The sequence below is a fragment of the Protomyctophum parallelum genome (assembly GCF_964188405.1).
Source record: "Protomyctophum parallelum genome assembly, chromosome: 11".
Lineage (NCBI taxonomy): Eukaryota > Metazoa > Chordata > Actinopteri > Myctophiformes > Myctophidae > Protomyctophum > Protomyctophum parallelum.
The window spans coordinates 20,278,888-20,304,341 of NC_139707.1; the positions used below are offsets into that span (position 1 = coordinate 20,278,888).

Consider the following 25,454-nt stretch of genomic DNA (forward strand, 5'->3'; position numbering starts at 1 on the left):
TAAATCCTCAACAATGATGAAGAATCGCGCACTATAGTGCGCCGCTCAATGACCTCTGAGACCATGGACCAATGAATGAAATACAACACATTGAGCAGGGCACTGCAGGGAGTTGAACCCCGTTCCGGTAAACCAGAAGTCCGACACCAGTGCCTTAGTTTTTGTGTTGTTGTTCATTTAAAGGTCCAGGTGTGCACACGCATGTGCGCCTGTGCGTGTGTAGGTGCATGTGTGCATGTGTGTGTGCACGCTTCAATGACCACTGTTGGACCCAATGGCGATCAAGGACCTCAGGGAGCCACCCAAAATTCACAACGGTCACAGCGAACTCTGTTGCATCACAACTGGTGGCCAACAGTCATAACCAACAACGCCGCCGACCCACAGGAGAATACCATCGCACAGTGGTATCAGACCAACCACAATCAGCCAGCCCTCAAACCAAACCCTTCGACCTAGAAGAACTCGAAACTGCAATGGGAAAGTTGAAACCCGGAAAAGCAGCAGGGATTGATGACATACTGGCAGAAATTATACAGCACCTGGAACCTAACGCAAAGACCTGGCTCGTGGGGATGCTGAACACATGCATGGCACAGAAAACCATCCCTTCTGTCTGGAGAAAGGCCAAAGTGGTTGCAATCCCCAAACCTGGCAAAGACCCATCATCCTCAAAGAGCTACCGACCCATTTCCCTTCTCTGCATCACCTACAAGAGAGGCTGCTACTCCAACGCCTCATGCCACTCATAGACACCAAGCTGACTAAAGACCAAGCTGGTTTCCGTCCCGGCCTGTGCTGGACAGAGCTCAACCTCACCCAACACATTGAGGATGGGTTTGAGGGAAAACAAATAACTGGAGCAGAAACTGGAGGGCGAAGCAAGCACGCAGGCAGCTAGTGCCTGCCTGCCTTCCTGCCTTCCTCATGTGGAAGCTGCATAGTTGACTTTGTGTGTGTCTTTCTTTTTCTGTCTGTCTTTCTTAGGATGAAGATCAAGGTAGACGCCGTTGGAAGGCTCAACACAAGCCGATGCCCCTAGAGATCCATCCCAAAGCTTCCCTCAGGGAGCCCAGCAAGCCAGCTAGCCAGCAAGCCCGCCCAGTCAGCCAACGCAGCCAGCCAGCTCCGCCAGTCAGCCAGTGTAGAAAGTCAGGCTGACAAGCCAGAGCATATCAGCTCTTGCAGTCCGCCATTGCAGCCATACCAGCCTTGCTCAGTCAGCTCAGCCAGGCCTCTCTCGAGGCCTGGCTCTCTGTCTGCCTGGCCCGGTCTGCCCTGCCCTGCCTTGCAGCAACAGAACCAGCCTTGCTAGCAAGCCAGCCAGCTCAGAATACGAGCTCAGCAAGCCAGCGCAGCTGGCAAGCACGCAGTTAGTCTAAACCAGTTTCAGACCGGCAGGCCAAGGCAGACAGACAGGAAGACCGAGGCGCCTAGGCAGGCAGACAGGCCAGGAAGGCAACAAAGTGCAGGCAGGGGGACTATCCGGCCTAAGGCTGCGCTGCAAGGGTTGGAGCCTGGCCAGCTCCTGCTGGTCTGGGCTGAGTGGCTGTGGCTGCACAGTAAGGCTGCGGTAACCTAGTCTGGGCTTGCTGCTGCACTGGCTTGCTCAGCTCGCATTCTGAGCTGGCTGGCTTGCCAGAAAGGCTGGTTCTGTTGCTGCAAGGCAGGGCGGGGCAGACCGGGCCAGGCAGACAGAGAGCCAGGCCTCGAGAGAGGCCTGGCTGAGCTGACTGAGCAAGGCTGGTATGGCTGCAATGGCTGACTGTAAGGGCTGATATGCTCTGGCTTGGCAGCCTGACTTTCTACACTGGCTGACTGGCGGAGCTGACTGGCTACGTTGGCTGACTGGGCAGGCTTGCTGGCTAGCTGGCTTGCTGGGCTCCCTGAGGGAAGCTTTGGGATGGATCTCTAGGGGCATCGGCTTGTGTTGAGCCTTCCAACGGCGTCTACCTTGATCTCCGTCCTAAGAAAGAAAGACAGAAAAAGAAAGACACACACAAACCCAACTATGCAGGTTTGAGGGAAAACAAATAACTGGAGCAGCATTCAGAGATCTCTCTGCTGCCTACGACACTGTCCAACACCGCACAATGGTCAGCACAAGCCTCCTCAACAACAGGCGCTTCTATGTCCAGTTAAATGACCAGAGGAGTAAATAGAAAGCCCAAAAAGAACGGCCTCCCACAAGGTAGCGTGCTCGCCCCCCTCCTTTTCAATATCTACACAAACGTCCAGCCACTACCCAAAGTAGTAGTACTGGAATGAAATGATAGAGAACACCTCACACACACATAGTTTCCTTTCATGGCTGTTTACATTCGAGGGTCGCCGGTCCTCTCGAACGGAACAGTTTAACGTCATGCCCAGGACGAAAAGATATAGAGAACACCAACATGACAAATAACAGCAGGAAGGCATTATAAAACATACTCTCCCCCCATGCCTTCGGCCTGGTGGAGACAATTACCTTCATGAGACTAGTAAATGACCTTGACCAGTATAAATTACCTTCATGAGACTAGTAAATGACCTTGACCAGTATAAATGACCTTCATAAGACTAGTAAATGATCTTCACCAGTATAAATGACCTTGACCAGTATGCAGTCCGTGACCATGGACTATAGCCTTTTGCTTTTCCTTGGTTTTCGCCTTTTTTTAAATCCTCAACAATGATGAAGAATCGCGCACTATAGTGCGCCGCTCAATGACCTCTGAGACCATGGACCAATGAATGAAATACAACACATTGAGCAGGGCACTGCAGGGAGTTGAACCCCGTTCCGGTAAACCAGAAGTCCGACACCAGTGCCTTAGTTTTTGTGTTGTTGTTCATTTAAAGGTCCAGGTGTGCATACGCATGTGCGCCTGTGCGTGTGTAGGTGCATGTGTGCATGTGTGTGTGCACGCTTCAATGACCACTGTTGGACCCAATGGCGATCAAGGACCTCAGGGAGCCACCCAAAATTCACAACGGTCACAGCGAACTCTGTTGCATCACAACTGGTGGCCAACAGTCATAACCAACAACGCCGCCGACCCACAGGAGAATACCATCGCACAGTGGTATCAGACCAACCACAATCAGCCAGCCCTCAAACCAAACCCTTCGACCTAGAAGAACTCGAAACTGCAATGGGAAAGTTGAAACCCGGAAAAGCAGCAGGGATTGATGACATACTGGCAGAAATTATACAGCACCTGGAACCTAACGCAAAGACCTGGCTCGTGGGGATGCTGAACACATGCATGGCACAGAAAACCATCCCTTCTGTCTGGAGAAAGGCCAAAGTGGTTGCAATCCCCAAACCTGGCAAAGACCCATCATCCTCAAAGAGCTACCGACCCATTTCCCTTCTCTGCATCACCTACAAGAGAGGCTGCTACTCCAACGCCTCATGCCACTCATAGACACCAAGCTGACTAAAGACCAAGCTGGTTTCCGTCCCGGCCTGTGCTGGACAGAGCTCAACCTCACCCAACACATTGAGGATGGGTTTGAGGGAAAACAAATAACTGGAGCAGAAACTGGAGGGCGAAGCAAGCATGCAGGCAGCTAGTGCCTGCCTGCCTTCCTGCCTGCCTTCCTCATGTGGAAGCTGCATAGTTGACTTTGTGTGTGTCTTTCTTTTTCTGTCTGTCTTTCTTAGGATGAAGATCAAGGTAGACGCCGTTGGAAGGCTCAACACAAGCCGATGCCCCTAGAGATCCATCCCAAAGCTTCCCTCAGGGAGCCCAGCAAGCCAGCTAGCCAGCAAGCCCGCCCAGTCAGCCAACGCAGCCAGCCAGCTCCGCCAGTCAGCCAGTGTAGAAAGTCAGGCTGACAAGCCAGAGCATATCAGCTCTTGCAGTCCGCCATTGCAGCCATACCAGCCTTGCTCAGTCAGCTCAGCCAGGCCTCTCTCGAGGCCTGGCTCTCTGTCTGCCTGGCCCGGTCTGCCCTGCCCTGCCTTGCAGCAACAGAACCAGCCTTGCTAGCAAGCCAGCCAGCTCAGAATACGAGCTCAGCAAGCCAGCGCAGCTGGCAAGCACGCAGTTAGTCTAAACCAGTTTCAGACCGGCAGGCCAAGGCAGACAGACAGGAAGACCGAGGCGCCTAGGCAGGCAGACAGGCCAGGAAGGCAACAAAGTGCAGGCAGGGGGACTATCCGGCCTAAGGCTGCGCTGCAAGGGTTGGAGCCTGGCCAGCTCCTGCTGGTCTGGGCTGAGTGGCTGTGGCTGCACAGTAAGGCTGCGGTAACCTAGTCTGGGCTTGCTGCTGCACTGGCTTGCTCAGCTCGCATTCTGAGCTGGCTGGCTTGCCAGAAAGGCTGGTTCTGTTGCTGCAAGGCAGGGCGGGGCAGACCGGGCCAGGCAGACAGAGAGCCAGGCCTCGAGAGAGGCCTGGCTGAGCTGACTGAGCAAGGCTGGTATGGCTGCAATGGCTGACTGTAAGGGCTGATATGCTCTGGCTTGGCAGCCTGACTTTCTACACTGGCTGACTGGCGGAGCTGACTGGCTACGTTGGCTGACTGGGCAGGCTTGCTGGCTAGCTGGCTTGCTGGGCTCCCTGAGGGAAGCTTTGGGATGGATCTCTAGGGGCATCAGCTTGTGTTGAGCCTTCCAACGGCGTCTACCTTGATCTCCGTCCTAAGAAAGAAAGACAGAAAAAGAAAGACACACACAAACCCAACTATGCAGGTTTGAGGGAAAACAAATAACTGGAGCAGCATTCAGAGATCTCTCTGCTGCCTACGACACTGTCCAACACCGCACAATGGTCAGCACAAGCCTCCTCAACAACAGGCGCTTCTATGTCCAGTTAAATGACCAGAGGAGTAAATAGAAAGCCCAAAAAGAACGGCCTCCCACAAGGTAGCGTGCTCGCCCCCCTCCTTTTCAATATCTACACAAACGTCCAGCCACTACCCAAAGTAGTAGTACTGGAATGAAATGATAGAGAACACCTCACACACACATAGTTTCCTTTCGTGGCTGTTTGCATTCGAGGGTCGCCGGTCCTCTCGAACGGAACAGTTTAACGTCATGCCCAGGACGAAAAGATATAGAGAACACCAACATGACAAATAACAGCAGGAAGGCATTATAAATTACCTTCATGAGACTAGTAAATGACCTTGACCAGTATAAATGACCTTCATAAGACTAGTAAATGATCTTCACCAGTATAAATGACCTTGACCAGTATGCGGTCCGTGACCATGGACTATAGCCTTTTGCTTTTCCTTGATTTTCACCTTTTTTTTAAATCCTCAACAATGATGAAGAATCGCGCACTATAGCGCGCCGCTCAATGACCTCTGAGACCATGGACCAATGAATGAAATACAACACATTGAGCAGGGCACTGCAGGGAGTTGAACCCCGTTCCGGTAAACCAGAAGTCCGACACCAGTGCCTTAGTTTTTGTGTTGTTGTTCATTTAAAGGTCCAGGTGTGCATACGCATGTGCGCCTGTGCGTGTGTAGGTGCATGTGTGCGCACGCTTCAATGACCACTGTTGGACCCAATGGCGATCAAGGACCTCAGGGAGCTACCCATAATTCACAACGGTCACAGCGAACTCTTTTGCATCACAACTGGTGGCCAACAGTCGTAACCAACACCGCCGCCGACCCACAGGAGAATACCATCGCACAGTGGTATCAGACCAACCACAATCAGCCAGCCCTCAAACCAAACCCTTCGACCTAGAAGAACTCGAAACTGCAATGGGAAAGTCGAAACCCGGAAAAGCAGCAGGGATTGATGACATACTGGCAGAAATTATACAGCACCTGGAACCTAACGCAAAGACCTGGCTCGTGGGGATGCTGAATACATGCATGGCACAGAAAACCAACCCTTCTGTCTGGAGAAAGGCCAAAGTGGTTGCAATCCCCAAACCTGGCAAAGACCCATCATCCTCAAAGAGCTACCGACCCATTTCCCTCCTCTGCATCACCTACAAGAGAGGCTGCTACTCCTGTTTACATTCGAGGGTCGCCGGTCCTCTCGAACGGAACAGTTTAACGTCATGCCCAGGACGAAAAGATATAGAGAACACCAACATGACAAATAACAGCAGGAAGGCATGAGCCACAATCCACCGTCTTGGCAAAGACCACACCACCCATAATTCACAACGGTCACAGCAAACTCTGTTGCATCACAACTGGTGTAGGTATTGGATGGAGCCCGCACATCACAGGTATAAAAAAAACGTTCTGTATTGAAATACTGACAACGTTTCGATCTATTTGATCTTCATCAGGTCATGTGTACACAAAACATACACTTTTATACTAAGGGAGTGCCCCCATCAACCAATCAAAACACCACATTTTGGTGCCCCTCCCATCACTGCAGGTGTGACACGTCAACCCTGAGTGAGTAGGTGGGGACCCAGACATATTGATGTAAATATAGTCTGTTCAGAAATGTTAGTGCCTCTCATAGAGCTTGTAGGTGATGCAGGAGGGAAATGGGTCGGTAGCTCTTCTGGGATAATGGGTCTTTGCCAGGTTTAGGGATTGCAACCACTTCGGCCTTTTTCCAAACAGAAGGGATGGTTTTCTGTGCTATGCATGTGTTCAGCATCCCCACAAGCCAGGTCCTTGCGTTAGGTCCCAGGTGCTGTATCATTTCTGCCAGTATGCCATCAATCCCTGCTGCTTTTCCTGGTTTCAACTTTCCCATTGCAGTTTCACGTTCTTCTAAGTCGAAGGGTTTGGTTTGAGGGCTGGCTGATTGTGGTTGGTCTGATACCACTGTGCGATGGTATTCTATGTGAGTCGGTGGCGGTGTTGGTTACAACTGTTGGCCACCAGTTGTGACCAAGACCGCCACCGACCCACAGGAGAATACCATCGCACAGTGGTATCAGACCAACCACAATCAGCCAGCCCTCAAACCAAACCCTTCGACCTAGAAGAACTTGAAACTGCAATGGGAAAGTTGAAACCCGGAAAAGCAGCAGGGATTGATGACCTACTGGCAGAAATGTTACAGCACCTGGGACCCAACGCAAAGACCTGGCTTGTGGGGATGCTGAACACATGCATAGCACAGAAAACCATCCCTTCTGTCTGGGAAAAGGCCAAAGTGGTTGCAATCCTTAAACCTGGCAAAGACCCATTATCCACAAAGAGCTACCGACCCATTTCCCTCTGCATCACCTACAAGGCTATATGAGAAGCTGCTACTCCAACGCCTCGTTGCCACTCATAGATACCAAGCTGACTAAAGACCAAGCTGGTTTCCGTCCCAGCCGCTCCTGTGCTGGACAGAGCTCAACCTCACCCAACACATTGAGGATGGGTTTGAGGGGAAACAAATAACTGGAGCAGCATTCAGAGATCTCTCTGCTGCCTACGACACTGTCCAACACCGCACAATGGTCAGGAAAAGCCTCCTCAACAACAGGCGCTTCTATGTCCAGTTAAATGACCAGAGGAGTAAATGGAAAGCCCAAAAGAACGGCCTCCCACAAGGTAGCGTGCTCGCCCCCCTCCTTTTCAATATCTACACAAACGACCAGCCACTACCCAATGCCTAATGCCAGCATTTCATCTACGCCGACAACCTCTGCATTACGACCCAACAAGCAGACTTCCAGAAGATTGAGTCTGTCCTTGAAAGTGCCCTCCAAGAAATGTCAAGCTACTACAATACAACCACCTGAAACCCAACCCATAGAGAACACCTCACACACACATAATTTCCTTTCGTGGCTGTTTACATTCGAGGGTCGCTGGTACTCTCGAACGGAACAGTTTAACGTCATGCCCAGGACGAAAAGATATAGAGAACACCAACATGACAAATAACAGCAGGAAGGCATGAGCCACAATCCACCGTCTTGGCAAAGACCACACCACCCATAATTCACAACGGTCACAGCAAACTCTGTTGCATCACAACTGGTGTAGGTATTGGATGGAGCCCGCACATCACAGGTATAAAAAAAACGTTCTGTATTGAAATACTGACAACGTTTCGATCTATTTGATCTTCATCAGGTCATGTGTACACAAAACATACACTTTTATACTAAGGGAGTGCCCCCATCAACCAATCAAAACACCACATTTTGGTGCCCCTCCCATCACTGCAGGTGTGACACGTCAACCCTGAGTGAGTAGGTGGGGACCCAGACATATTGATGTAAATATAGTCTGTTCAGAAATGTTAGTGCCTCTCATAGAGCTTGTAGGTGATGCAGGATGGAAATGGGTCGGTAGCTCTTCGGGGATAATGGGTCTTTGCCAGGTTTAGGGATTGCAACCACTTCGGCCTTTTTCCAAACAGAATGGATGGTTTTCTGTGCTATGCATGTGTTCAGCATCCCCACAAGCCAGGTCCTTGCGTTAGGTCCCAGGTGCTGTATCATTTCTGCCAGTATGCCATCAATCCCTGCTGCTTTTCCGGGTTTCAACTTTCCCATTGCAGTTTCACGTTCTTCTAAGTCGAAGGGTTTGGTTTGAGGGCTGGCTGATTGTGGTTGGTCTGATACCACTGTGCGATGGTATTCTATGTGAGTCGGTGGCGGTGTTGGTTACAACTGTTGGCCACCAGTTGTGACCAAGACCGCCACCGACCCACAGGAGAATACCATCGCACAGTGGTATCAGACCAACCACAATCAGCCAGCTCTCAAACCAAACCCTTCGACCTAGAATAACTTGAAACTGCAATGGGAAAGTTGAAACCCGGAAAAGCAGCAGGGATTGATGACCTACTGGCAGAAATGTTACAGCACCTGGGACCCAACGCAAAGACCTGGCTTGTGGGGATGCTGAACACATGCATAGCACAGAAAACCATCCCTTCTGTCTGGGAAAAGGCCAAAGTGGTTGCAATCCTTAAACCTGGCAAAGACCCATTATCCACAAAGATCTACCGACCCATTTCCCTCTGCATCACCTACAAGGCTATATGAGAAGCTGCTACTCCAACGCCTCGTTGCCACTCATAGATACCAAGCTGACTAAAGACCAAGCTGGTTTCCGTCCCAGCCGCTCCTGTGCTGGACAGAGCTCAACCTCACCCAACACATTGAGGATGGGTTTGAGGGGAAACAAATAACTGGAGCAGCATTCAGAGATCTCTCTGCTGCCTACGACACTGTCCAACACCGCACAATGGTCAGGAAAAGCCTCCTCAACAACAGGCGCTTCTATGTCCAGTTAAATGACCAGAGGAGTAAATGGAAAGCCCAAAAGAACGGCCTCCCACAAGGTAGCGTGCTCGCCCCCCTCCTTTTCAATATCTACACAAACGACCAGCCACTACCCAATGCCTAATGCCAGCATTTCATCTACGCCGACAACCTCTGCATTACGACCCAACAAGCAGACTTCCAGAAGATTGAGTCTGTCCTTGAAAGTGCCCTCCAAGAAATGTCAAGCTACTACAATACAACCACCTGAAACCCAACCCATAGAGAACACCTCACACACACATAATTTCCTTTCGTGGCTGTTTACATTCGAGGGTCGCTGGTACTCTCGAACGGAACAGTTTAACGTCATGCCCAGGACGAAAAGATATAGAGAACACCAACATGACAAATAACAGCAGGAAGGCATGAGCCCCAATCCACCGTCTTGGCAAAAACCACACCACCCATAATTCACAACGGTCACAGCAAACTCTGTTGCATCACAACTGGTGTAGGTATTGGATGGAGCCCGCACTTCACAGGTATAAAAAAAACGTTCTGTATTGAAATACTGACAACGTTTCGATCTATTTGATCTTCATCAGGTCATGTGTACACAAAACATACACTTTTATACTAAGGGAGTGCCCCCATCAACCAATCAAAACACCACATTTTGGTGCCCCTCCCATCACTGCAGGTGTGACACGTCAACCCTGAGTGAGTAGGTGGGGACCCAGACATATTGATGTAAATATAGTCTGTTCAGAAATGTTAGTGCCTCTCATAGAGCTTGTAGGTGATGCAGGAGGGAAATGGGTCGGTAGCTCTTCGGGGATAATGGGTCTTTGCCAGGTTTAGGGATTGCAACCACTTCGGCCTTTTTCCAAACAGAAGGGATGGTTTTCTGTGCTATGCATGTGTTCAGCATCCCCACAAGCCAGGTCCTTGCGTTAGGTCCCAGGTGCTGTATCATTTCTGCCAGTATGCCATCAATCCCTGCTGCTTTTCCGGGTTTCAACTTTCCCATTGCAGTTTCACGTTCTTCTAAGTCGAAGGGTTTGGTTTGAGGGCTGGCTGATTGTGGTTGGTCTGATACCACTGTGCGATGGTATTCTATGTGAGTCGGTGGCGGTGTTGGTTACAACTGTTGGCCACCAGTTGTGACCAAGACCGCCACCGACCCACAGGAGAATACCATTGCACAGTGGTATCAGACCAAGCACAATCAGCCAGCCCTCAAACCAAACCCTTCGACCTAGAAGAACTTGAAACTGCAATGGGAAAGTTGAAACCCGGAAAAGCAGCAGAGATTGATGACCTACTGGCAGAAATGTTACAGCACCTGGGACCCAACACAAAGACCTGGCTTGTGGGGATGCTGAACACATGCATAGCACAGAAAACCATCCCTTCTGTCTGGGAAAAGGCCAAAGTGGTTGCAATCCTTAAACCTGGCAAAGACCCATTATCCACAAAGAGCTACCGACCCATTTCCCTCTGCATCACCTACAAGGCTATATGAGAAGCTGCTACTCCAACGCCTCGTTGCCACTCATAGATACCAAGCTCACTAAAGACCAAGCTGGTTTCCGTCCCAGCCGCTCCTGTGCTGGACAGAGCTCAACCTCACCCAACACATTGAGGATGGGTTTGAGGGGAAACAAATAACTGGAGCAGCATTCAGAGATCTCTCTGCTGCCTACGACACTGTCCAACACCGCACAATGGTCAGGAAAAGCCTCCTCAACAACAGGCGCTTCTATGTCCAGTTAAATGACCAGAGGAGTAAATGGAAAGCCCAAAAGAACGGCCTCCCACAAGGTAGCGTGCTCGCCCCCCTCCTTTTCAATATCTACACAAACGACCAGCCACTACCCAATGCCTAATGCCAGCATTTCATCTACGCCGACAACCTCTGCATTACGACCCAACAAGCAGACTTCCAGAAGATTGAGTCTGTCCTTGAAAGTGCCCTCCAAGAAATGTCAAGCTACTACAATACAACCACCTGAAACCCAACCCATAGAGAACACCTCACACACACATAATTTCCTTTCGTGGCTGTTTACATTCGAGGGTCGCTGATACTCTCGAACGGAACAGTTTAACGTCATGCCCAGGACGAAAAGATATAGAGAACACCAACATGACAAATAACAGCAGGAAGGCATGAGCCACAATCCACCGTCTTGGCAAAAACCACACCACCCATAATTCACAACAGTCACAGCAAACTCTGTTGCATCACAACTGGTGTAGGTATTGGATGGAGCCCGCACTTCACAGGTATAAAAAAAACGTTCTGTATTGAAATACTGACAACGTTTCGATCTATTTGATCTTCATCAGGTCATGTGTACACAAAACATACACTTTTATACTAAGGGAGTGCCCCCATCAACCAATCAAAACACCACATTTTGGTACCCCTCCCATCACTGCAGGTGTGACACGTCAACCCTGAGTGAGTAGGTGGGGACCCAGACATATTGATGTAAATATAGTCTGTTCAGAAATGTTAGTGCCTCTCATAGAGCTTGTAGGTGATGCAGGAGGGAAATGGGTCGGTAGCTCTTCGGGGATAATGGGTCTTTGCCAGGTTTAGGGATTGCAACCACTTCGGCCTTTTTCCAAACAGAAGGGATGGTTTTCTGTGCTATGCATGTGTTCAGCATCCCCACAAGCCAGGTCCTTGCGTTAGGTCCCAGGTGCTGTATCATTTCTGCCAGTATGCCATCAATCCCTGCTGCTTTTCCGGGTTTCAACTTTCCCATTGCAGTTTCACGTTCTTCTAAGTCGAAGGGTTTGGTTTGAGGGCTGGCTGATTGTGGTTGGTCTGATACCACTGTGCGATGGTATTCTATGTGAGTCGGTGGCGGTGTTGGTTACAACTGTTGGCCACCAGTTGTGACCAAGACCGCCACCGACCCACAGGAGAATACCATTGCGCAGTGGTATCAGACCAAGCACAATCAGCCAGCCCTCAAACCAAACCCTTCGACCTAGAAGAACTTGAAACTGCAATGGGAAAGTTGAAACCCGGAAAAGCAGCAGGGATTGATGACCTACTGGCAGAAATGTTACAGCACCTGGGACCCAACGCAAAGACCTGGCTTGTGGGGATGCTGAACACATGCATAGCACAGAAAACCATCCCTTCTGTCTGGGAAAAGGCCAAAGTGGTTGCAATCCTTAAACCTGGCAAAGACCCATTATCCACAAAGAGCTACCGACCCATTTCCCTCCTCTGCATCACCTAGAAGAGAGGCTGCTACTCCAACGCCTCTTGCCACTCATAGACACCAAGCTGACTAAAGACCAAGGTGGTTTCCGTCCTGGCCGCTCCTGTGCTGGACAGAGCTCAACCTCAACCAACACATTGAGGATGGGTTTGAGGGAAAACAAATAACTGGAGCAGCATTCAGAGATCTCTCTGCTGCCTACGACACTGTCCAACACCGCACAATGGTCAGGAAAAGCCTCCTCAACAACAGGCGCTTCTATGTCCAGTTAAATGACCAGAGGAGTAAATGGAAAGCCCAAAAGAACGGCCTACCACAAGGTACCCTGCTCGCCCCCTCCTTTTCAATATCTACACAAACGTCCAGCCACTACCCAAAGTAGTAGTACTGGAATGAAATGATAGAGAACACCTCACACACACATAGTTTCCTTTCGTGGCTGTTTACATTCGAGGGTCGCCGGTCCTCTCGAACGGAACAGTTTAACGTCATGCCCAGGACGAAAAGATATAGAGAACACCAACATGACAAATAACAGCAGGAAGGCATGGGCCACAATCCACCGTCTTGGGGAAAAAATAGCTGATCAATAAGCCCCAAACGCGTTGCACTGCGACGCGTTTTGAGCTTGTACATCGGCTATTTTTGCTACAACAGTAATATGCAACGTGGCCCTCTGGAGTGAGAGTGGAAATATAGTGGACTGTGGAAATATAGTCTCTATCGTCAAAGTTGCCCACCCCCATTCTAAACACTACAACATGCAGAGGAGAAGTCATAACAGAACCATCTAAACACTACAGCATGCAGAGAAGTCATAACAGAACCATCTAAACACTACAACATGCAGAGGAGAAGTCATAACAGAACCATCTAAACACTACAACATGCAGAGGAGAAGTCATAGCAGAACCATCTAAACACTACAGCATGCAGAGGAGAAGTCATAACAGAACCATCTAAACACTACAGCATGCAGAGGAGAAGTCATAACAGAACCATCTAAATACTACAACATGCAGAGAAGTCATAACAGAACCATCTAAATACTACAGCATGCAGAGGAGAAGTCATAACAGAACCATCTAAACACTACAGCATGCAGAGGGGAAGTCATAACAGAACCATCTAAATACTACAGCATGCAGAGGAGAAGTCATAACAGAACCATCTAAATACTACAGCATGCAGAGGAGAAGTCATAACAGAACCATCTAAACACTACAACATGCAGAGGGGAAGTCATAACAGAACCATCTAAATACTACGACATGCAGTCATAACAGAACCATCTAAACACTACAGCATGCAGAGGAGAAGTCATAACAGAACCATCTAAACACTACAACATGCAGAGGGGAAGTCATAACAGAACCATCTAAATACTACAACATTCAGTCATAACAGAACCATCTAAACACTACAGCATGCAGTCATAACAGAACCATCTAAATACTACAGCATGCAGAGGAGAAGTCATAACAGAACCATCTAAATACTACAGCATGCAGAGGAGAAGTCATAACAGAACCATCTAAATACTACAACATGCAGAGGGGAAGTCATAACAGAACCATCTAAATAGTAATACTACGACATGCAGTCATAACAGAACCATCTAAACACTACAGCATGCAGAGGAGAAGTCATAACAGAACCATCTAAACACTACAACATGCAGAGGGGAAGTCATAACAGAACCATCTAAATACTACAACATTCAGTCATAACAGAACCATCTAAACACTACAGCATGCAGTCATAACAGAACCATCTAAACACTACTCTGTTCACCTCTAGTCGATTATTTATTCAGCCACGGACCACCATTGTGAGCATAGAGTATATTATGAATAGAGAAGGCACCCAGAGGAAACCCTGAGGCGAAATGGACATAGTGGCCGAATGAAGGTATTGCAGCCTGGCCCCAAACACATGAACGCGCTGGTCCGTTGACTATCATTGTGCACGTTCACGACGGCAGCACGCTAGCTAGCTAACGAACTAGCGTGCATCCCAGAATGCTCTGTTCCTACTGTGTTGTGTTCATATATGTTACTACTACTACTTTATAAAACCATGATCCAGTAGCCGAATGGTTAAGCCGATGGTATGTGAACATCCGGGCCCGGGTTCACTTCCCAGTCGATGACCAAGTTTATTTTCTTCTTAACAAACACAACACTGTTTGTTTGCATCAAGTCGAGGTCCTTTATTCATTCCGTATCTGAGCCACGGGACCACCATTTTTAGGCTCAAATACTGAATGAATAATGGACCTCGACGAGAAAAGCTAAAACAATTGTGCTAGTTTGGTAAGAATGAAGCTAACTCTCAGTCCTCGATGGGGACTCGAACCCGGGCCCTGTTGTCTACTAGGCGCCGAGAGTAACCATTGGGCTACTGGAACACGGTTTTACAGAGTGGCACGAACATAATATATAAACATCACAACAAGTTAACATAAAGTGATCACAGATGTTTGAACAACAACAACGTTAAGTATTAAATAACATTGAACGTACCTGCTTGCGGCGGACACGACGACGACCGACATGGTGACGTGGCAAAACAACACTGAGCAAAACCCCCTCCACGCGTCTCTTCCGTATTTGAGGGGGGCGGCACTTCCTTCCGGGTGTGACGTGAGGCCACGCCCGCGAGGACGTGGAGCTTCCTTGATTTGAGGGGGGGCGGCACTTCCTTCCGGGTGTGACGTGAGGCCACGCCCGCGAGGACGTGGAGCTTCCTTGATTTGAGGGGGGGCGGCACTTCCTTCCGGGTGTGACGTGAGGCCACGCCCGCGAGGACGTGGAGCTTCCTTGATTTGAGGGGGGGCGGCACTTCCTTCCGGGTGTGACGTAAGACCTGGAAGCGGGTTACGTCACGACTTATAAATAGTCAATACAGACATGAGTCCCCTTCCTGGCAGCGTCCTCAGTGGTCTAGTGGTTTAGACACCCGACTTTGAATACAACTTTATATAACTTCACGGGTTCAAACCCCTCTGATGTTTTTCTCAATCATTGATTCACAATACCAGAATGCACGTTTAATCATAATACATAAAGCAGACAGCCCTGTGATTAAACCTTCAGCATTACACTGCAACCCCACTGTGGCTATACCTTTTTATTCACAATGCAAAGTTATTGTACTCCTAATAATATATCATGGTGTAGTCTAGCTCTGGTTTGATTGATTGAAATATTTATTAACAGTTTGTAGAATTACAGTAGGCCTACATTTCAAGCACAAACTCAATACAAAGACTTAACTGTGAGTGGACGACCCAATTAAGCATTACACTTGTTTACAACCGGGTCCACATTGTTCAATTCATCAAAACATTTAGAGACATACAAATAGACACTTCTATGTAGTTTAAAGAACAGAACAGGAATTCATCATATAGGAAGCAAAAAGGGAAAAGATACATATACAGTGAGGGGAAAGGGGAGGGGGGGGGGGGGGCGGTGGTCCATAGCTCTAATGGGCATTAGAACTATATATGGACCTGCTGTAGCAGTCAGCACAGTAGATTCATATTTCAATCGATCTGGGATGTTAAAATTGTGCCAAACTGTGTTCAATTAATTGCCTCTTCTGCTACAATAAACAGCAGTTATACTTATTATTGAGACTCAGAGAGCATGTTGACATGAATAGCTTAGCATATCTGTGTTATAATGAATGGGTTTGATTGATTGATTAAATTAATATTTTATAAAAAAAATGTAGAAGTAGGCCTACCGTCAAAACAAAATAATTCACATGCAAGTAAAGGCATGGTGTTGCAGAGGCAAAAAAAGCACTGGTAGGTACTTACTGCATGTTGTACCATATTATACACTGGTAGGTACTTACTGCATGTTGTACCATATTATACACTGGTAGGTACTTACTGCATGCTGTACCATATTATACACTGGTAGGTACTTACTGCATGTTGTACCATATTATACACTGTTAGGTACTTACTGCATGTTGTACCATATTATACACTGTTAGGTACTTACTGCATGTTGTACCATATTATACACTGGTAGGTACTTACTGCATGCTGTACCATATTATACACTGGTAGGTACTTACTGCATGCTGTACCATATTATACACTGGTAGGTACTTACTGCATGTTGTACCATATTATACACTGGTAGGTACTTACTGCATGTTGTACCATATTATACACTGGTAGGTACTTACTGCATGTTGTACCATATTATACACTGGTAGGTACTTACTGCATGTTGTACCATATTATACACTGGTAGGTACTTACTGCATGTTGTACCATATTATACACTGGTAGGTACTTACTGCATGTTGTACCATATTATACACTGGTAGGTACTTACTGCATGCTCAGGGTGGAAGATGTCTTTGGTCTCGATTTTTTTTTCTCTCTCTTGGATTATTTGTGTGAGGGGTGAAAGTTCAGAAGGCGGGTCCTACGCTGAAAAGATGTAAGACACCTCTCCATTGGCCACTGTCTTAAACCCTTGCTTAGGGTGCAAATCTCAACTGTTTTGGACGGGGGTGGGCTCGTTGGAATCGTGTCGCCCCCCCTGGGGGCGTCTTTGGGGGGCTCAAGGTTCAGGGACCCCCAGGGACCCCCTGGGACCCCCCAGGGACCCCAAATGGTAACTCTGTCATTACTCAACCGTTTTTGACGGGGGTGGGCTTGTTGTGATTGTGTCGCCCCCCTGGGGGCGTCTTTGTGGGTCATACATACATACGTTATTTGTCAGAAAGGAAGCCATTGGGGGTTAAAATGGGTCTTAATGCTTCCAACTCATATAACTGTCACCAACAACACTTTTAATGATATTACATGAAGCAGACAGCCCTGTGATGAAACCTTTAGCATTACACTGTGGTTAATACGTTTTTATTCACAATGGAATGTTATTGTACTCTTAATATATCATGGTGTAGCACAGCACAGTAGATTCATATTTCAATCGATCTGGGATGTTAAAATTGTGCAAAACTCTGTTCAATGAATGGCCTCTTCTGCTACATTAAAAATTACTAAACATTAAACGTTACTTATACCTGTTATTGAGACTCCTATAGAGCATGTTGACATGGATAGCTTGGTTAGTAGTATCTCTGTTAGTTAATGCAGTTTGATTGATTAAATTAATAGCCTATTTTATTAGACAAAAATGTAGAACAGTAGTGTCATAGAGTGGAAAATGCCATTTGGTTTAATGTCACAGAATGCAGTGCCACGTAGAGCAGCATGATAAATGGTTAACTTTATAGTGTGTTCAAAAATGGCAGATCTGCAAGTTCAGTGTCTTGAATGAGATGTGCTGTGAGTTTGCATATCTGCTATTGTCCAGCATAGGACCGTTGCACAGTGAAGTATAAACAAGGCTTTAGGATTTATAAGTAGTTTTTAGAATAGAATAGAATATTCACTCCAGTGAATAGCATTTATCCATTTAGATAACTTTTTGATGTTATTTAATTACTTATTTTTACACAGAAACATAATGTGTGTCTTTACAATAACTGTAATGTAATAATAATACTAATAATGTAATGTAATAATTATTAATTAAATAACCTTATTTTATTCTGAAGGCAACCGGATGTCTTAAATTAGCTAGCTCTCAGACAGGAAGTTCTAAATTAGCTCAAAAGACGGAGCCTTTAGCTAGCTGCCCCTTTAGAAGTGTTGTCGCCCACTGGCCAGTTGACTCTGGCTATACTTATTGTGGTCAGTGATTGCCATTGCTTGTCTGTTTAACTTTATCTCTGGGGTTGTATGGAACTGTATTTTAATATTCTACAATATATTGGTAGTTTTAACTGTATTTCTAATAAATACTGTGTACATGTATAGTGTTTTAACCCTTGTGTGGTTAATCTTAATAAATTCCTGTTTTTGGAACTTTGTCTCAAGTCCTTATAAATGAACTTGCATTATGTTGGGGAACCCAGTTTACTGGTCTATTCTGTTAATTCCTTGAACGATCTCAAGGTGGCGTAGTCATTATAAAAGTAAATCCTTTGCTACACTTGGTTACAAATAGAATATAGGAGTTTTGATTTATTTTATTGGTTTGCTGCGTAATCCCTACTACTACACAGTCCAGCTGGTGGCGGTAATGCACCTTGAAAGGTTTGCCAACCGCCATAAAACCGGAAAGAAGAAGATGGTATGGACAGTCACTATGGATCTCAGTCTTGTCCCTTTCTCTTGCCGTCTGTTACCACGGTGATTCTGACAAGCTTTGAGATTACCAAAGGAATTGACCATATGTGCTAATCTAACTCGGTTTGACATTGGCTTTAACTGTGGATATTGAAAATCTGAAATAATGGCAGCGATTTTGGATGCTCTTTGGGAGGACAGAGACGTCAGATTCGACATAACAGCACAGTAAGTTATAGAATTGCATATACTCAGCCTTTATCCACGGTACAGTTTGGCTAATTCGCAATAGCAACACTGCTGCAAGTGCAAACTGGCTTTATTAATCTAGATAGTTTTTAGCCCTGGAACATGACTGCCATGATAAGGTCATGTTTACAGGGCTAGATAGTTTTGCGCATGGTTGTGATTTGTGACATGTAAACATGGCTAGCCTACTAGCTGTTTATTATGTGTTTGTCTGATAAATTGTCCGTCTTAACAGGCAAATGAAAACTCGCACTGGAGAGGTATTGATAGACTGCCTTGACTCTATCGAAGATACCAAAGGGAACAACGGGGATCGAGGTATTTAATTGATTCATGATAGGCATATCTTTTATTGCGCATTTTAGGATCGAGATTCGAGCCTCGATCGAGCCTGCCTTAAATGAAAAGAAAGCTGCATGGTTATTACTAGCCCTACAAGCAGAACCCAATGGTACTACTGAAGTTTCTGACATTTTTGAGACTTTACGGAGGATTCCGAGAGGGGCTAGGTTATTACAGGCTTTGACTATATCGTCTTTTGCAGGGAGACTCTTGGTAACAAACCTGAGGATCATCTGGCATTCTTTGGCTCTGCCAAGAGTCAATTTGTGTGAGTATATTGATTTACACAATTCTGTGACAGTGTTTCAGCTGCCCATCTGGCTAACGAAACATTTAAAACTGCTAAAATCATGGAGACTTTTTCTTTTTTTCATCAGCTGTGGGTTACAATTCTATTATTAACATCACAACAAGGACAGCAAACTCTGTAAGTAAAACTTTAAAATCACTCATGTCTATGCATGTTATGCATAACAGGTATTTTAATATTAGTACAGAACTTGTCACATACAAGTGCACTGACTGAATGTAGCATATCATCACGGTCGGGTGGAAATTAACATTGTCCAAAATGCTTGGAAATGGAAAAAAGTCTCTGTTCCAATGTTATTAGTCACAAGCTATTTTAATACTTTTCAGTGGTTATAAAACACTTATAGGCCTATAAGTTACCCACAGACAGACATATAGCCACTTCAACCTGGCGTCCCTATTTTGAATATGTCATTTTTTTAAAGTTTTCTAATCTATTCTTAGCTTACGCATGTTCATGATAACTACTGTACTTTTTATGTATGTGGTGTATTGCCATGCGTTTTCTTCTTGCTTAATGTAAATCACTCTAGATTAAGAGCGTCTGCTAAATGCCTAAATTGTAAATTGTATAAGCTCTCTATGCGGTAGTTGTGGTGTTTTTGTGGTGTTTTGTGGTAAAATCACAGACTGATTATGTGTTACAAACCTTTCCAAGTTGCCTTCAAGTGTTACATTTTATGTTCCAGAAACTGAGAGGCCAAACAGAAGCTCTCTACATTTTGACAAAGTCCAACAATACAAGATTTGAATTCATTTTCACAAATGTGGTTCCAGGAAGTCCAAGGCTGTTTACTTCGGTCATAGCTGTGCACAGGTATCACTCATCACTGATCAGATGTTTTAATCTGTTACATGACTCCATAAATCAGAATGCATGTTGTGTTAACAAATGTGTATATTGTTTTGTTTATAGGGCCTACGAGACATCCAAAATGTACCGTGACTTGAAACTGCGAGGTGCTCTTATTCAAAACAAGCAGCTCAGACTCTTGCCTCAGGAACAAGTGTACGACAAAATTAACGGAGTGTGGAACTTATCCAGTGACCAGGTACTGTATTTGTACTTGAAGTTGGACAGTTCAAAAGATTACTGAGGTTAGGGTTAGGAATGAGGTTAGATTTAACACACTGGGAGGACCATGGGCGAGCTGGGTACCTCCCCTTTGTTTCCGACTGGCCCCATTACTAACCCCTAACCGCACGTGGAAGTCACGTAGTCGGGAGGGACTAGTGGGATGTCGGACTTAGGCTAAGTCCGACATCCCACTAGTCCCGACTACGTAGGGGCAGTCCCCATTCAGCATTACCCAGTTTGTTTACTGCATACTGTAGATAGACCTTTTGAAGTGTTTCTAACTACGACTAGGTGCCACAGTGGCTCCTTGACTTTGAGGTAGAGCAGCCGTCTGGGAATCAAAAGGTCTCTGGTTCTATCCTCGACTCCTCCAGGTTCATGTCAAAGTGTCTACTAGAACAAGTCAAGACACTTAAGCCTTGTATTATATCAGTATTCATCAGACATACAAGTTTGCATAAGTACCAGTAAATTATCCTTTTTAGGACATTGATCAGTGGAAATTTGTTTTCTTGTATTTGTTTCTTCTAGGGAAATCTGGGAACTTTCTTTATCACCAATGTCCGGATTGTGTGGCATGCCAATATGAATGAGAGCTTCAATGTCAGCATTCCTTATTTACAGATTGTAAGTGTAGTACACTAAATAAACTCGCTGGTCCAAACCTCACACTTCCTGACTGATTTTACGGAGCAGATATAATGAGTCAAAAATACATACATCAGATGCCAAATATATTGTGAACCATTTGCATAAACAAAGTGAAGGATTTGCACAGTCAAGCCTTTTCCTCTTATGTGTGTGTTCTTTTCACCAATATGTTTTGGTGAAAATAATCAGTGTGAATTATTTACAAGTTTCTGCACTGAGACGGATTTCACACAGCCCTATAAAAATGCTGTATACACAAGTAACACAACACTAAATACTACAATAGTAAAAAAATGTCTCATGTTGTTTTTCTCCCTAAAAGCGCTCCATCAGAATAAGAGACTCAAAGTTTGGCTTGGCGTTGGTGATAGAGAGCTCGCAGCAGGTAGTTCAATCTAAATCACTCTTTCTGAATATGATGTGTATATTTTGGCCAACGTCAAAAATAGTTTGTGTTTGTTTTAGACTGGAGGCTATGTGCTTGGGTTTAAAATTGACCCAATGGATAAGCTTCAAGATGCAGTTAAGCAGATCAACTCACTACATAAGGTGTACTCTGCCAACCCCATCTTTGGAGTGGACTATGAAATGGAGGAAAAGGTAAACACCGACAATACAATACAGTACAATATGAGGCTAAATTTGAATTCTTAAATTATTGATCGTTAGGAATAAATGGACATATCATATCAAAAGCGGGGTCCGTAGCCTAATGCATATCAATCTGGTGGTCCTTGAAATTAAAAAGGTTGAGAATCACTGCACTAGACTAGAGCATCTGAGAGAAGCAGTAAATAACAGTGTTGTAATTTGAATAACCGGTAAACATCTATCACAACCACATAAATCTGTCGCAAATTCATAGCAAAACTATTGTAATGTGGCTGTCTATTAGCTATGTCTCTGTCTACAATGACTCAATCATAGACTGTAAAAGAATATGGACAAAGCGTTCCCCGGGTCTGATATGGACGTAAGATGAAGCCAGTCAGTCCTTGAATTGTAAATCGCCATCTTTCTAGATCCGTTTGGCTGGCCCAGACAACGAGGCGGGACTTCCCCCCTTCTTCTTCGTTGGTTTTTATTTTGACTTGAACGGCGGGTGGCTCCCGATCATAGACTGTAACGGTAGCCACACCCCTCAGAACATACGCGACATTTTTTTAATAAATGGGACCATAATTTTCCAAAAAGAATATTATGACATGAGAAATTAGACTTTATACAGAGTGACTGGAAGCAGAAAGTATTCATGACCATGTTTATTAAGGTAATACAGTCTAGGTGAAGTTGGGCCCAAATACATGGACCTCTATGGAGATATGGGGTTTTTTGGGCCCAATGACAACGCCACAACAGGCCATTATATGAACTTTCAGGAAGTCCCGATTTCCTTAGTGGCTTCACAAAATATCTGTCTGACTGCCCCCCTGGACTCAATACACTATCATCATCAACTCAATGCCAGGCAACTTCATCATATATACATTTTTGGATAGCGTACAGTATGGTGACGGGGGGGGGGGCACGCAGCAAAGGTCGTCGGGATCGGGGTTCGAACCCGCGTCACGCCGTCAGGCTGGCTTAGCAGACTAGGTGCCCGGATCTCTACACTAGCCGGTGTATATATATATTGTAATATATTAAATCTCTAACATGACATATGGTGCAAATTGTGGTCAAATGTCATAGTCAAGAAGGTAAATAATGATTAACAACTTGGTGATATGATACATAATCTATTCATGGTAGATGGGTGAGACTTCCATTTGAAAGCTTGTCTCAAGCCATTTCACCTCCCTGCCTTTAGTTTCCTAGACGTACTGTATATATATTAAATAATTATGAAAATTACGAAATGTGGCCTTCCACAACTCAACTATTTTCACCCTTGTTTGCTTTGCACTTACATTACATAAGTATGTCAGTTGCATATAAATTGGTATGTTACCCATGGCAGTTGATCTCGTTGTCATAGAAATATTTTCCTACTATGATTCCAGCCTCAGCCACTTGAAGAGCTCACAGTGGAACAGCCCCCCGATGATGTGGAGATTGAACCTGATGAGCAGACTGATGCTTTCACTGTGAGTTGATCCAATACTTACTCATCCATCCTTAGGGATGTCATGATTTTGGTTTCACACTCTCAAAATAGCACGTTGCTAGTGTCAACATAATGAAGCACAAACAGTAAAGTGTGTTGCCTGTCGTTTGAACAGAGGTACTCACAAGGCAGCTGTTGCTTTGCCCTCTCACTGACTTACGTCATTCGATTGTGTTTCCACACGTGTGTGCGCGCAGTGCGCTGCTATCAGATCTCAGACATGCTTTTATTTGTTATTCTCAGTAGTTATTGTAGTAAGAGAAGTAGCCTACAACACTATTGCCCTGGGTAAATACAGAATAGATATATTATATTTAAAATAAGGAAAACATAGATCACTATAGCCACAAATGGCTGAACTGTTGAATAACGGAGAGGATGTTACACTATTCATTACATGTATTAAATTGACATTGAGCTTTTTTGTTAAATAAACATTTGACCTTGTATTTAAGTTATTTTATACCATTTTGGAACCGAAATAGGGAACCGTTAAGAACCAGAATTGATAAGCAGAACCGGAATCCATACCGGACTCACAAAAATCCTAACGATACCCATCCCTAGTTTTCACTGAACTGATTCTTATTTTTGTATTTGCTTGTTTTAAGGCCTACTTCGCAGATGGAAATAAGGTAAAGTGTCACAATCATCCCAGTTTCTGTTACATAATTTTGGACATTCCGTAATCTAAAAACTGGTCCGTCACTTTACTCTGTTTACCATTTATCCAAAGCAACAAGACCGGGAGCCTGTGTTCTCTGATGAGTTGGGAATTGCCATTGAAAAGCTGAAGGAAGGTTTCACACTCCAAGGACTTTGGGAAGTTATGGGCTGAAATTATTTGGAACAATCTTTTATATTTTCATGTGTTGTAAGTAAGTATGTAACTGTAATGATATAAGTTATAGGTCTGCTGTTTATGTGTACATTCAGTATACTGGGTAGAAAATTAATTAAGAAATTATTGAGCTGTACATCATGAGTGGGGAGGTGTTACATAAAATATTTATTTTGAATTGTGAAAACTAGTCAATAAACATTTTAGATATATCTTTACAGACTGCATTGCTTTTTTACAGTTCATTACATTTTATAATTTGAATTTACCTTATATTTATATCATGAGAGGGATACAAGTCATTGTCATTCATTCTGTGAACAATGATCTTAGGCTAAATACAAAACTGTCAGGAGTTGAGGTATTTTAGAAATGGCAGTAGGGGACAAATGTCACCTGTTGTAGACACAGCTGCTCTCTGACCCTGTCTACTAGGAAGGGTACTCCCCCTGGGAAACACTCATTTGAATTGATAACATACTGAACTGGGCTCGTTCACACCTAGTAGTGACTCATCACTTCATACTATACACACAGTCATACCAGATTACATTCAGTTCTATCAATGAATTGTGAATCAGTTCTCTAAATTTAGACACAGACACTAGTACTCATGACTCCATACTTCTAGACGCAACCATTACGTTCAGTTATCTCTACAGTATATTTAGACACATACATAATAATCATTATTGTCCATGAAGGGGTCTTCACAGTCTGTTAAAAAAACAATAAAAAGCCTACACATAACCATATAGCACAAAACGACATCACCAAGAGAATACCTGAGGTCCACACTGTAGGGCCTACAGAGAAAACCATCCTATCGTCAGGGCACTTTCTTTAATGCCGCAATGGCTGAGGGAACAAAACTCCTGCTAAAACAAAACCTTTTCCCATGTCAAGGTTCTGTATCTTTGCCCAGATGGCATAAGGTCGAAGTAGCGATACAGGGGATGATCAGTGTCATTTGTTATTGAAAGTGCTAAGCGTGTGATGGCCTCATTGTTGTGTGTGGGAAGTCCGATAATCTTGGAAGCAATATGGGTAATATTGAAAAGTTTATTTCTGTTCGGCATGGACAGTATAGTGAAAAAACATGCGGCACAATACAACAGAACAGGTTTATGATGTAGTCACTAGTATAGTAAATAAAACGTCTGGGTTTCCGAGGCTACTAGTATAGTGACTACATCACTTCATACTTCTATACACAGGATAAGGATAAGTTCTCTATATATTTAGATGTTTGGAGAATACTAAAGCATGTAGGAAACAACAAACAGGTCTAAATGTAAATAGTATGACGTGGG

General features: G+C 45.2%; 1 protein-coding gene across 1 annotated transcript; it reads left to right on the plus strand.

The window, feature by feature from the left end:
- The first annotated feature begins 18,645 nt into the window (after positions 1-18,645).
- bbs5 (Bardet-Biedl syndrome 5) lies at positions 18,646-24,316 on the plus strand. Its single transcript, XM_083776413.1, has 12 exons — positions 18,646-18,789; positions 19,046-19,128; positions 19,355-19,420; positions 19,530-19,579; positions 20,154-20,281; positions 20,381-20,516; positions 21,074-21,169; positions 21,516-21,578; positions 21,659-21,793; positions 23,197-23,280; positions 23,912-23,935; positions 24,037-24,316. Exons 1-12 carry the CDS (start codon positions 18,728-18,730, stop codon positions 24,136-24,138), a joined length of 1,029 nt encoding a protein of 342 aa, XP_083632539.1. The 5' UTR covers positions 18,646-18,727; the 3' UTR covers positions 24,139-24,316.
- Positions 24,317-25,454: the final 1,138 nt, after the last annotated feature.